Below are 14828 nucleotides of genomic sequence, written 5' to 3'. Positions count from 1 at the left end.
AGAGAACGTGGGCTTGGAGAATCTCTGAACCGCTTCCTGGATTTTGAAAGAGAATTCTCCTACCCCATAAGTTTGTCATTGCTCATTGATTTTTAAATAATAATTAATAATAATAATGAGTATGGGTTCTTTTCTCTCCCCTCAATATATTTTCTGAGATTTTATTTTTGGAAAACAGTGAAAAATGTATGATGACTTGCTTTATTTTCCTTACCATTCTTTTTGCATAGACCCTATAAATACTATAAAATTGTCATCTAGAATGGTTCTATTTAATAGTAAATGATTCCTTTTAATTTTGGTTTTGGAACAGAAATAAGTATTAAGTATTCAAAGTATAACATCTATATTTGACTGATTTTTTATTTCTAAGAGATTATAACAGATAACACGATTAACAGAATCCTAGAAATGAGAATTGGTAGGTGAATCAGAGATCTTTTCATCTGTTAGCTTTTTAACTAAAAACCATTTCCTTTTTCTCTTTGGTACTGGAACCCAGGAACGCAGTGCAAGTATTTATTTATTTATTTATTTTGCTTTTTGAGTCACACCCATCTGTGCACAGGGGTTACTCCTGGCTCATGCACTCAGAAATTAACTCCTGGCAGTGCTCGGGGGATCATATGGGATGCTGGGAGTCGAACCAGGGTCGGCCGCATGCAAGGCAAATGCCCTACCTGCTGATTGCGCCAGCCCCTGGGCAAGTATGTTTTGAAAGACTTCTAAGTAATTATGAAACTGTCTTTAACCTTGAGAGTTACTAATCTGAGCAAACTAATTTAACAGAAAAGTAGGTCCAGTTAATGACACAGAACTAGTCAGCTTCTAAGAAACCTGAATCTGAGTAACACTGAAACTGTTTTCATTAGATTTAAGGCATTTCAAGGCAAGCAATTATTTCTTTAAAAAATGGAAATACATTTTTTCCTGAATTCGTACCTGTTGCGATGAATTAATGATTATCTAAATATAGTTCACTGGGGCTGGAGCAATAGCACAGAGGGTAAGGCATTTGCCTTGCATGTGGCCGACCCGGGTTCAATTCCCGGCATCCTAAATGGTTCTTGGAGCACCACCAGGAATAATTCCTGAGTCTGTGAGCCAGGAGGAATCCCTGTGCATCGTTGGGTGTGGCCCCCTCCCCCCCCTAATTATAGCTCATTAAGCAGAAGAAAGTTTCACTAAAGAATGAAGAATTTACCCGTGAGTTCCTCAAAAGTATACTCAATCATATTTGAGTGTAAATGCTTTGGTCCTGCCTCATACTGGGTGTCAAACTAACTATATAACTTTTCAAGGTATACTCATACTCTTAAACAAAAATGTACTTATTTTTTAAAAAGTTTTCAGGTAAGTCATTTATTTTTTTTCTTTTTTTTGGGGGGGGGTCACACCCAGCAATGCTCAGGAGTTACTCGTGGCTCAGCACTCAGGAATTACTCTGGCAGTGCTTAGGGGACCATATGGGATGCCGAGGATCGAAACTGGGTCAGCCACGTGCAAGGCCGATGCCCTGCCCGCTATACTATCGCTCCAGCCCCCCCAGGCAAGTCATTTAAGGTTTAGAAAATTCAGTATGAAAATAACTGGGGGGCTGGAATGATAGCACAGCGGGAAGGGCGTTTGCCTTGCACGTGGCCGACCTGGGTTCGATTCCCAGCATCCCATATGGTCCCCTGAGCACCGCCTGAGTGCAGAGCCAGGAGTAACCCCTGTGCATTGCCAGGTGTGACCCAAAGAGAAAAAAAGAAAAAAGAAAAGAAAGTAGCTGGAAATATTTGACTCTAATTCAAAATGTATGTTTTTCCTTGAGTAGGATAAAAAAAAAAACAACACAAACTATTTATAGATTATAGACATGACATTCCTTAGTAAAAAACAATGCTAGATGTTATAGAAATAAATCAGATCAGTGACTCCATATTATTTGATCTTTCAGTTGGCTACATACTTGGACTTGGTGATAGGCATGTGCAGAATATTTTGATAAATGAGCAGTCAGCGGAACTTGTACATATCGATTTAGGTAAGTAGTAACAGGGATGTTTTTTTTATGTCTTTACCAAGTAAGTACATGACTGTAAAGAAGGACGGGTGGAAATTAAGGTTTAGACCTGCAGTAACTGGCCCAGTGTCACTTTCTTTATATTCTGGCCACCCACGACTCCAGCCAGGCACTGCCAGCTGCTGTGTGGAGGCTCCAGAATGGAGTGCCATTGCTGGATGACACTGGAGTTCTCGGACTGGGGCAAGATGTGGATATGTTATTTGAATGTGAGGGGTGTCTCCTAGGAATTGGTGGAATGAGGAAGACAACAAAAATAGAATGTGACTCTGTGCAATATTCGACTTAATCAAATCGAGGTGACTAATGTGGGCCTCTGCAAATTTACCTTCTACTTGGGAAGAAGGTGAATAGGCTGTGAAACCCCCTAACCTTGCCTCCTTTTTTTTTTTTAACTTTAGGAGTTGCTTTTGAACAGGGTAAAATCCTTCCTACTCCAGAAACAGTTCCTTTCAGACTCAGCAGAGATATTGTGGATGGGATGGGCATTACTGGTGTTGAAGGCGTTTTCAGAAGGTGAGTAGTAAGAGTTAAGGTGAAAGAGACGGATGATTGTAAGTAATGAAGGTGTAAGATAGAAGACATGGACATTAAAACTACTTGCGTTCACATATCTAGTTTATGAATTAATTACTAGGATTATATTTCAATATTTCACTGGTCTTAAGACTCTGGGTCCAAGCAGTAACAGTTGCCCTTCCCTTCAGATCGCCTGAATGTCAACAATGTATCATATATATGTAACTGTCTGTAACTTATGTAACAATGTATAACATATGTATATACATATATTTGTATATGTACATATATACTTTCCTCCAACAGCAACTGCTTTTTCCTTTCATACCTCTGTCCTCATAAACTGAGGATATTGAAAGCTCATTATCCACTGTAAGTTCCTATAAAAAAAAACTTTGTGGCTGTCTGCAGTTTTCCCAACATAGACATTAGTACTAATCTTGGGGCAGGAGGTGGGTGGGTGGGGCAATTAGACACTTGATAGTGCTCAGGAACTATTCCTGACACGGAGCTTGAGGACCACTCCCAGTGGTACTTAGGGAACCATGCAGTACCAGGAACTGACCCTGGCTTCCCACACACAAAGCATAACCCAGGTCTCTTCAGCCCGGTACCAACTTGTAATGAAGCAAATTCTAGTCAAAGTAAACTAATAATTGCCATGATAATAAGTGACTAAGGTAAATATTTTATAGTATTATCTTGATATTTTATAGTACTATCTTGGGGTTTTGGGGGAGGGACACAGTTGTTCAGAGGATTCTCCAGACTGATTGTTCACTCCTGGTAGTGCTCAGGGACCGCGCCGTGTCAGCAGGCAAACCTGGGTGCTCTGCACGTAAATCCTGTACTCCAGCACATGGAGTCACCTCTCCATCACTTAGTCTGACAAGTGCGAAGATTCTTTGAACATACTTTTTTCATCGGTTAAGAAACAGCTGCCGAAGCCCACTTTCTCGGTGCTATGTTATTTGGTTTTGTGGTGGTTGTTTTTTTTTAATTTTTATTAGTGAAACACCGTGAGGTACAGTTCTAGACTCACAAATTTTTGTGCTTGGGTTTCAGTTATACAATGATTGAGTATCCATCCCTCCACCAGCGCCCATCCTCCACCACCACGAATCCCAGTATCCCTCCCACCCCACCCCCAACCCACCCTGCCTCTGTGGCAGGGCATTCCCTTTTGTTTTCTCTCTCCTTTTGGGTGCTGTGGTTTCGGTGCTATGCCCTTTGAAACATTAATTTAGAAATTATTTAAAAGGAACAGTCTTGACATACAGCACTTAGGTATTTCTATATGTATGTTACATCATGTATAATATGCATGCCTAATACATATAGAAAATGTTGACATGTAACGAAGTCCCTATTTATCTGCCCGTAGATGCTGTGAGAAAACCATGGAAGTTATGAGAAACTCTCAAGAAACCCTGTTAACCATTGTAGAGGTAAAGTGTATAATAAGGTGCAGGTATTTTTCTCAAGGGTAGGAGCGATAGCACAGGGTAGGAGCGATAGCACAGCGGGTAGGGCGTTCGCCTTACACGCGGCCAACATGGCCGACCCGAGTTCGATTCCTCCGCCCCTCTCGGAGAGCCCGGCAAGCTACCCAGAGTATTGGATATGCCAGACACAGTAACAACAAAGTCTCCAATGGAGACGTTACTGGGCCCGCTCGAGCAAATCGATGATCAACGGGAGGGCCTTTACCTTTTACCTTTACCTTATTTTTCTCAAGCTGATGGTGACTTATGAGATATTGATCTCGTGATGAGTGCTGCACATCAGTGCAGCCTAAGTGGTTCAAAACCATTTAGGATCAAACACGTTGAGATGAGGGTGTGACTGCGGCACTGGAAGAACCTGGGTGCGTCCCAAGAGCTAAAGTGGCTGGCTGCTCATTCTCCTTCAGTGCCTGTCTGCTGTCTTGACCTTGGACAGCCCCTGCTGGCCTGCAGAGCTTATATATGCAACCAAGATCCTGCTTCCCATCCATCAGGCAGAAAGGGACGTCACACACATTTCCATGATTTTGGCGATTGCTTTATTCAGCATGAATTGTGTTCCTAAGCCAATCACTCACCACCCTGGTGAATAGAATATAAGGTAAGGTAACACGTCAGGAGCGTTCCCAGTAACATCTCACAACAAATTGTGAGACTTGTTGTTACTGTTATTGGCATATCGAATACGTCACGGGTAGCTTGCCAGGGTTTGCTGTGCGGGCAAGATACTCTCAGTAGCTTGCCAGGCTCTCAGAGAGGGGCGGAGGAATCGAACCTGGGTCAGCTGTGTGCAAGGCAACTACCTGCTGCACTAATCACTCCAGCCCATGCCGAAACTAAAAGTCTAAATTCTTTTTTTTTTTTAAACTGAAGACAGCCCAGCTAGAGGGGGAATGAGGAGCTTCGAGCAAATACTCTTACCTAGACCCTAAAAGAAATGGAAAGAACATGAACGATTAAAAACCTAAGGAGATCTACAGTACAGGGGTTGAGGCACCGCTTTATATGCAGACGACTCCTTCAATTCCCAGATTCGTAGCACCCACATGGTCCCCCAGGAATCACCAGTTGCAGCCGTGGAGAGCCCCCAGTATTGCCACGCACCGCCCTAAAGGTTTCCAGCACTGCTGGGGTGGCCCAAGCACTGCAGAGCCTTAGCACTGTATCCTCAGACTCTGGGATTTGATTGCAGGCCAGGCTGACTGGGAGTCCTCTGAAAGCGCCCCTAGGCTTGAGAGACCCCTCATAAATAAAAAATGAACGTAAATCACGTACATATTCTTTAGTGAAATAGTTTTAACCAATCAGCAAGCACAGATCTAGGGATGTCACCCCCTACTGTGGACAAAGATAATTGAGAATGAAATGTGAGACTCAGATCATTATGCTGTAAGTTTCCCCACAAAGATTATAAAGCGCAAACATCCTTTTCTTTACTTTTGCTTCTCCCCTAGCTTCTAGGTGTCTGGTCTTTTTTTTTTTTTTTAATTTTGGGGACCACATCTGGCAGGGGCTGGAGCAATAGCACAGCGGGTAGGGCGTTTGCCTTGCATGCGGCCAGCTCGGCCAACCCGGGTTCGATTCCTCAGCCCCTCTCAGCGGGTAGGGCGTTTGCCTTGCATGCGGCCAGCTCGGCCAACCTGGGTTCGATTCCTCAGCCCCAGCAAGCTACCACGAATATCTCGCCCACATGGCAAAGCCTGGCAAGCTACCTGTGATGTATTTGATATGCCAAACACAGTAACAACAAGTCTCACAATGGAGAAGTTACTGGGCCCGCTCGAGCAAATCGATGAACAACAGGAGGACAGTGCTACAGTGCTACAGATGGCAGAGGCTCAATCTACCCCCGAGCTCAGTGCTCAAGGGTCATTTCCAGTGGTGCTTGTGTGACCAAGTGGTGCTAGGGATCAAATCTGCTCCCCCACTGAGCTATCTCCCTGACATTATTATAATAACTGGAATCTCTCCAGCAGTGCTTGGGGGTTCTGGAGGCACCTGATGAGTCTTGGCTTAGCAGTACAGGCCTGATCATTCTTGGCTGGTGAGCTGGTGCTGCTCAGGCTCAGTGGTGCTTGAGTAACTAGGGCCACACCCAGTAATGCTGTGAGGGGCCATGTGATACCAGGAATCAAACTCGGGCAGGGAGGGAGAACACTTGTGCTCTACCTTTTTTTTTTTTTATTTTAATTTTTTTATTCTATAAGTTAGTTCACAATATTTGATTGCATTTAATATTCAAACACCGATCCCACCACCATTACAGCTTCCCACCACCAGATTCAGGATGTTTCCATCCCAAGCCCCAAGCCCTGTCCCCAAATACAATCCCTGTCCCGCAAGAATAAATTTTGTATTGTTAAGAAGAACTGCTGAACGTGCTCACAAAAAATTGTTTAGTTGTTTATGAAGATTGTTCTATTTGGGCAGGAGCCATTAAGACATTCTATAGGATATCATTACCATGTTGGTAAAGTTTGGGTGATGTGGTGCTCTACCTTTTTGAACTATAGCCCTGGCCCCAGATCTGCTATTTTTTTAATACTGACTGTACTGTTTCTAACTATGTGATAAAGTGCACTCTCCTCTTCTGTGTGCTTTCTCTAGGTTCTCCTGTATGATCCTCTCTTTGACTGGACTATGAATCCTCTGAAAGCCCTGTATCTACAGCAGAGGCCGGAGGATGACACCGAGCTCCAATCCACTCTGAATGCCGATGATCAAGAGTGCAAGCGAACTCTCAGGTGAGCCATATTTTAGAAAGGATTTAGTGTCAACTGTTCAGATTGTTTTCCCCAGGACCTTTGAAACTGTTCCACCTCTTTAAAACTTGTTTTTGTTATCAGTGATATTGACCAGAGTTTCAACAAAGTCGCTGAACGTGTCCTCATGAGACTTCAAGAGAAACTGAAGGGTGTGGAAGAAGGAACTGTGCTCAGTGTAGGTGGACAAGTGAATTTGCTCATACAACAGGCCATGGACCCCAAAAACCTCAGTCGGCTTTTTCCAGGATGGAAAGCTTGGGTGTGACTTTCAGCATAAAAATTATCCCCGAGTTCAACCTTCACAGATCACATTTCAGCCTTCATTTTTAAACTACCCATATAGTTAAAGAGGAATTGGTTGCATGAATTAATACTGTACTTAAAAAAAAAGTTTAATACTTGTTTCAGTTACTTAAAAATTGATAGTCTTAAGAAACATTTCTTATACTAATGTATGAGAAATAGTTTTACTAATACTGGCTCTACTATTTCTAAATTATTATTCATTCTATTTATATTGTATTAAATCATCCACTTCTGGGCTAAACTCTTTTTTCCCTTAAGTACATGTTGATTGTTTTCAGCAGAATGACAGGCTTATGAATTAACTAAAAATGGTAACAACAGCATTGCAGTAATATCACTGGTAGTTTTTCTTTCACCATGAAAGAACAAATACACCCTTTAGTCTATATCTATCTGTCTATATCTATCTCTCTCTATATATATGTATATATGGAGAGAGAGAGAGAATGAATCATGGTGAAGCTACATTTAAAATAGGTAGAAATGTTAAAAATGGTGTTTAAGAAATATGTTTGGGGGCCAAAGAGATTGCTCAGTGGGTGGAGCACATATGCCTTACATGTAGGAGACCCAAATTTAAACCCTGGTACCACCTGGTCCTCAGGCACTATCAAATCTGCAAATATGTAAATGAATATATCACCCAGGATTACTGAAAACTGAACTTATGTTGTGGAGAACAAATTTTGGAGAAACACAATACGATTGCCATTTTCATTTTTTAAAATTTATATTGAGTCCTTCATCTCTATCTGAAGCCCTTCTGTATTTTGTATTATTTTATCTGTGTTGCCCTCATGTGTCTTCTAGTTCATGAACTCCGATCAGCTGTGTATAATATCCTAAGTACTCATGTGCGAGTTTTCAACCTGAGGAAGAGCGCTGAGGTGCGCGGGACTTGAGCATTCGTTGGCCCAGAGCTGCCTTCCCAGGCCGGCCCACGGGGACAGGTGGCCTAAGGACTGGGGGAACAGAGAAACAGGGACTAGGCCCCAGGCTCGTTGGTAGTCAGTTTATTTGTCTCTCCTCCCCAGTGTAATGTAATCTCTCTCCTACCGCACAATCACAGTCATAGTCGTAGACCCAGTCATCGTAGTTCCTTCATCCAGTCTCCTCGTAGACCTCAGAGTCCTCTCCCCGTCTTAAACCCTTACAGCATAGTTATATAGCAGTCATGAAGGGTGGGGGTACACATAGGTGGGGTTGAACATTGTCATAACAGAGGTAAAGCCACTTCAGAGGAAGTTCTAGATTAACTCAAGGACAAGATTTCATCTGAGGGTTCAGCACTCCAAATTACTAGGAGATCTGCTGAAGGGCAGGATTCCGTCCAGGGTGTATGGCTGTATCTTTCCCTCAGCCAGTAATCCATTTAAACAGTCATAGTAAATCTACTTTTTATAATATTTCTAGTCATTTTGCATGAACACAGAGATATATTAAGCTTAAAGGTTGGCTCTTCTTGGGGACATTTTACTATATCTCCCAACAACATTCCTCAGGCCAGGTTAGTCTTTCCTAAGCCCAGTAGAGTCCCGATTCAGTTACTTCTTTTTGGGTCATCACAGAGTTCGTTCCATGACACCTTGCTCTTATACTTACGGTTGTGGTGTTTTCCTAGTCCCCTTTTGATGCCAGAGCAGTTTATAGCTTGCCATGCATCCATCCAGTCCCTTCGTCAGGACCCTGCTTTTGCAGTGCTAGGAACTAAGGGCAGGTGAGGATTAATATGTTAATACGGATGCCCAGGAGTAAATATTATTTTGGAGTCAGTTAGCTCCCATGTTACAAAACATAGCGTGAACTGTCTTCCTGTGTCTACACAAAAAGGACATTGCTAAACCATGTGCGTGTCATAAGAAAGAGGAAAGCAATATTGGATTATTTGCACTTGATGGAATTGGGTGTGCCTTGGGGCACTATCGTGGAGTAAATAAACCTAAGCTCCCTTCGGAGGAGCAAGGACGACCAATGTTATCCAACACTCATGGGGTTTCTCCTCCCGAAAATTGTTTTTTGAAGGACTGAAGAGTTAGTGCAGAGGTTAAGACATTGCTTCACATCCTCTGAATCCTGGCTCAATCCCCAGCACCTCGGGGGTTATACTTTTCACATATATATGTATATGCATAAATATATATATACATATATATATATATATGTTTATGCTATTGGTAAAGTGCTGCTTCACCACCACCAGTAGCCAAAAAAACATCCATACTTTCCCTGTGTCGCTTCTAATCCATCCCTCTCACTATTTTAAAGATGCCTGTTTTGTCCTCCTGCTCTTCTGTTGGGGCAGGTGCATGCCCCTCGGTGTCTGAGAGTCGCTCCCTGCGGTGCTCAGGAGACCATGCGGTGCTGGGGCTAAAACCTGGCTTCCAGCATGAAGTACATGCTAAATCCATTAACTTATCTCTCCTTGTTTAATTTTCAAATTGAAGTATCTAATTTACATTGGTATTATTGTATAAAACATACTGCTTCACACCTAACCAACAGAGTGCCAGTATCCCCTTACTACTGAAGACATCTGTATTTTTACCATTCTTAGTATTTGTTAGCATTCATAAATTATTTCTCTTGGGGCTGGAGAGACAGCGCAGTGAGTAGGCTGCTCCAGTCCCCAGCGCCCCATATGGTTCCTGAGTCCCCCCAGGAGTGATCTCTGGCTGTAAAGTGAGATCACTTTACTAAGCAGTGGTGGTGACACCACCACTCACCAAAAAAACAAAAAAAAAACAAAAAAGCAGTTACGTTATATTAATAGATTCATCTATTTGGCATTTGGTTTCTAAAGAATTGTTCCTTTTGGGCAGACTGGAGGACACGGGCCACACCCAGCGGTGCTGAGGGACTGCTCTCTGCTCTCTGCTCTCTGCTTCTCTGGGTACCACACAGTGCTAGAGATTGAGCCCAGGCCTCCCACATGCAGAGCATGTTTTGCATGTGCCTAGCCTATTAAGCTTTCTCCCTAGCCAAGAGAACTATTCTTGAAATCCTCTTGCATTTCAAAGTACAAGCTCTACTTGCTTTACATGACAAACTGTCTAAGTGACTGTGTAGAATATACTGGTGTATATAACAGAATATCTAAAGTAAGATGTTCATCCTTACCTGCTGTGCCACTTGGCCAACCCAGATTTTAGTATTATTGAATGTATTTCTTGACTGCGCTGTTACCAGATTCTGTTACACTGTTACATGGTTTTCAATAAACAATTCTTTTTAAAATGTGCGTAGAAACATCCTTTTTATTCCAGTATGTAAATGTTTTGCGTACCAGGCATGATGCTAAGATGAGAGCAATGGCAGGCAGGCATGTAGGCCACACGGTAGCTTATAATCTGGTGTGTACTGGGTAAATTTTCTTAACTATCCCATGGCAAAAAAGACAAGTCAGTGTTGTCTGTTTGGGTATAAAAAGTGATGATTGACATATGAAAAGTCTGAAAGATACATACTGGAATATGAGAAAGATCCCGATCCTCCAGATATGAAGCTTTTGTTTCACATGTTCATCATTTAAGAAACAAATATCCTTCTACAGTGTTTTAGTGGATTCTGAAAAACCTCAGAGAGCCCGGCAAGCTACTGAGAGTATCGCACCTGCACGGCAAAGCCTGGCAAGCTCCTGGGGACGTATTCAATATGCCAAAAACAGTAACAAAAAGTCTCACAATGGAGACGTTACTGGTGCCCACTCGAGCAAATCAATGAACAATGGGAGGACAGTGCTACATATATATTGTGGAGTCAGAAGTTTTAATTTTAGTAAGGAGAGTTAGAACAGGGATTTTGGCACTTGCCTTACTTGCACTTGACCCTGTTGGATCCCCAGCATGTGGCTTATTCTGCAGCACTGCAGGGTGTCTTCCTTCCCCCCCCCCCCCATAGGTATATTTATTGAGAATCCAAATGGCATTTATTTTAGTAATACTAAGGTAAAGGTAAAGGCCCTCCCGTTGATCGTCGATTTGCTCGAGCGGGCCCAGTAACATCTCCATTGGAGACTTTGTTGTTACTGTGTCTGGCATATCCAATACTCTCGGTAGCTTGCCGGGCTCTCCGAGAGGGGCAGAGGAATCGAACTCGAGTCGGCCATGTTGGCCGCTTGTAAGGCGAACGCCCTACCTCTGTGCTATCGCTCCAGCCCTAGTAATACTAGGTTGGCTAAATATTGAAATGTTAATAAAGAGCCCAGCAAGCTACCGAGAGTATCTCGCCCACACGGCAAAGCCTGGCAAGCTCCCCGTGATGTATTCAGTATGCCAAACACAGTAACACAGTGTCACAATGGAGACGTTACTGGGCCTACTTGAGCAAATTGATGAACGGGAGGACAGTGCTACAGTGATCACATGAATAAATGCATTAAGGCCAAGGTGTCAGAATTTATTTCCTATGATAAAACATTAAAGTCCAGGAGAGATAGCTCAAGTCTTAAAGCACATGCCTAGCATGTGACAGCCCTGAGTTGTATATTCAGTATGGTGGAATGTTGCCTGGGGACTGCCCTGAGGGTCACACTGGGCCACGCTCTGCAGGAAGTGACCTCTGTTAAGACAGATAGAGGGGCTGGATTGATAGTACAGTGGGTAGGGCATTTGCCTTGCACGTGGCTGACCCAGGTTTGATCCTCAGCATCCATATGGTCCCCCGAGCACCGCCAGGAGTAATTCCTGAGTGCAAAGCCAGGAGTAACCCCTGTGCATCGCCGGGTGTGACCCAAAAACAACAACAACAACAAAACGAAACAAAAAAGACAGATGGAAGTGGCTAGAGAGATAGTATTGCAGGTAGGGGGCTGGGGACCAGAGTCCAGAATGCTGGAGCCCCCACCCCTACCCCTGCCCCCAGGTGGAGTGCTGCCCCTGGATGGATCTCTTAGAAGAATTTACCCTGAAGGAAGCCTTTACATCTGCTTGTATTTATGTTTGTTCACCAAATCCAAGCCTCTGTTAATCCCAGTCTCTCCACCATTTTGAAAAGCAGGGGTTTTTTTCCTATATTAGGCCAATTTGATTTTCAATTAAACATTGCTGGCCTCTAGCCTGTGACCCGTTCTATCCATCAGCCTGAGGAATGTGTATTGGTCCTGAACACTCTAGGGGACCCAGTCACCCCCCAGGATGGTGGCATAGGGTAATTGCTTTGTAATGTGGCTGACCCGGGTTTTAAGCATCACCAGGTATGGCCCCAATACGGGGTCCCGTCAGAAGTGATCTGGAGTAAACCCTGAGTACTGCCAGGTTGGCTCAAAAAAACAAAAAAGTGTTTGTCATCACTTATAAGAAAAATTCAAATTAAGATAATAGTGAGATCACCTGACACAAGTGAGAATGGCATAAAGCAAAATAAAACATAAAGACTGGAGCCAGAGAGCTAGTCCAGTGGGTAGTGTGCTTGCTTTGTACATGATCGACCCAGGTTCTATCTCCATCATCCCATATAGTCCCTGAGCATCGCCAAGTATGGAGGTGGTAAAAAAGAACTTCCATGCACTGCTGCTGGAAATGTCTGGTTCAGCAATTCAGCACACCTATAAAAAGCAATTCCTCAAAAAATTAAGACTAGAGCTCCCATAAGACGCAGCGATCCCACAGACAATGGGGTCAAATATATGCATTGGAATCCTATGCAGTCCCAAGAAATAATGAAACCGCTCAGTCTGCTTCAACTTGGGTGGAACTCGATGATTATCTGTTGAGTCAAAGGACAAATATTACAAGTTTTCACTCATCTGTTGTTTAGAGCCATTTGCCTGGGGAATGGAAAAATCAAGAATGGGCAAACACTGGCTCCAGATTACAGAAACAGAAATGCCAAGGAAGGAGAAATGGAGGACAGGAGCAATGAGAGGAGACCTGGAAGTAACAGCGGCAAGGCCAGGGGTCTCTGGCTTCTCTGTGATAGAGGCAAGGGGTCTAGAGCTGAAATACTAGAGCAAACACAACGGAAAACATGGAACCCAAAGTACTTCTTGCTTTGGGGCCTTGCCCAGCAGTGCTTAGGTCTTGTTCCTGGCTGGGCGCTCAGGAATCTCTCCTAGTGGGCTCTGGAGGCTACATGTGATGCCAGGGATGGAACCTGGGTCGGCAGCATGCAAGGCAAGCACCCTACGCGCTGTAGTATCACTCAGGCCCAAAGTACAATATGGGATCATATGGTGGTGGAGTTGGAGATTAGAAAACATTGTATGACTAAAAGCCCGCTGTGATCAATTTTGTCAGTCACAGTATCTCTATTTAAATTTTTTGTTTAATAAAAGAAAAAAAAACACTCGGGATGTGGCTTAATGACAAGGTATCTGTCTTGCATACATGAGACCTGGTATCAAACCATGACACTAACAAAAAACCCACCTAGAGAAACAGGGAAACAGAGAACATCTTCAAGTTGATTAATTAAAAAAAATTAGGGAAAAACTAAAGACTACTATCTTTTATGAACCTACAAAGTCTATACAAATATAAGCAAATCAGTATGAAAAGGGATGGAGCACATGCTTTGCATGGCGACAGTCATGGTTCATAACTCGGTAAGGACACTACACGCCATCAGCAAAATTTCTATGAATCAATAAATCATATTTCTGTACACACCACCAGCAATATTTCTATATAGCAATATTAAAGTACCCAGAAAAGAAAGGCCTAGGCCAACCAGTAAGTGCTTCCCTGCTCAGTACAAATTACCTAGCCCAGTTCTAAGATGTACTTTTATTCAAAATTACAGTGGAATCCTGGGGGCAGGAATAGCTCAGTTACAGTCACCTGCCTTGCAAGTGTGGGGCTGAAAGCTGATGCCAGCAATGTCCAGCAGGCTGAGTGTGATCCTGACAGCACTGCCTTTGGGCTCCTGGTACCAGAACAAAATGCAAGCTCTAACACACCACAACCAAGTGTGTGAACCCCAGCAAACACCACAACCAAGTGTACAACCACCAGCAAACATCACAACCGCTTGAGCACTGTCACCAAGTGTGACCTCTAGTGCACACCACAAGCAAGTATGCAAGCACCGAAATTTGTGTGTGCAGCCTGAGTCATCACAATACCAAAAAGGGATGCAGTGGGGGGAATAATTTGTGTGTGTGTGTGTTGGGGACCCATACTTGGCAGTGCTCAGAGCTCATTCCTGATTCTGCTCAGGGGTCGTTCCTATAAGTGTCTGGGGGCAAATACAGGGTGTGAGGGTCAGCTGTACACCTTACCCACAAAACACCTTGCCCACTGTAGTATCACTCAGGCCCCAAAGTAATTTTAAGTAATCCTACTTAAACCAAGCAGCAAATATGACAGTATAAACTCCATGTTCTTCCTCACTTATGAAACTCTTGCTTATACAACTCTTGGAAACTCCATATTCATAAGTGGATAATGCTTACCCATTCATGAATTGTTAAATAAAATATAACTGAAATTGGAAATTAAGTGTTTGAAATTTGTCACCAGCAAGGCAACAGTATAAAGTTGACACTTTTTTTTTTTGGCTTTTTTCACATCCAGTGATACTCGGGGGTTACTCTTGTCTCTGTGCTCAAGAATTACTCCTGGAGGTGCTTGGGGGACCATATGGGATGCCAAAGATTGAAAACAGGTTGGCTACATGCAAGGCAAACATCCTACTCGCTGTCCTCTCGATCTGGCCCAAAAGTGAACT

The 14828-nt window shown here is 43.3% G+C and overlaps 1 protein-coding gene across 1 annotated transcript in view; it reads left to right on the top strand.

The window, feature by feature from the left end:
- Window positions 1–10343, top strand: part of ATM (ATM serine/threonine kinase) — a 115932-nt gene extending 105589 nt beyond the window's left edge. Inside the window, exons 59-63 of the mRNA XM_056107616.1 lie at window positions 1943–2029; window positions 2470–2584; window positions 3972–4035; window positions 6700–6836; window positions 6939–10343. Coding sequence (XP_055963591.1) covers window positions 1943–2029; window positions 2470–2584; window positions 3972–4035; window positions 6700–6836; window positions 6939–7122 — 587 coding nt within the window. The 3' untranslated portion in view covers window positions 7123–10343. The remainder of the gene's footprint in view (window positions 1–1942; window positions 2030–2469; window positions 2585–3971; window positions 4036–6699; window positions 6837–6938) is intronic.
- Window positions 10344–14828: the final 4485 nt, after the last annotated feature.

This window comes from Sorex fumeus, unplaced genomic scaffold (genome assembly GCF_029834395.1).
Source record: "Sorex fumeus unplaced genomic scaffold, SorFum_2.1 ptg000169l, whole genome shotgun sequence".
NCBI lineage: Eukaryota > Metazoa > Chordata > Mammalia > Eulipotyphla > Soricidae > Sorex > Sorex fumeus.
Note: the sequence above shows the minus strand (reverse complement) of the source record. Positions and strands in the feature narration are given on the sequence as shown.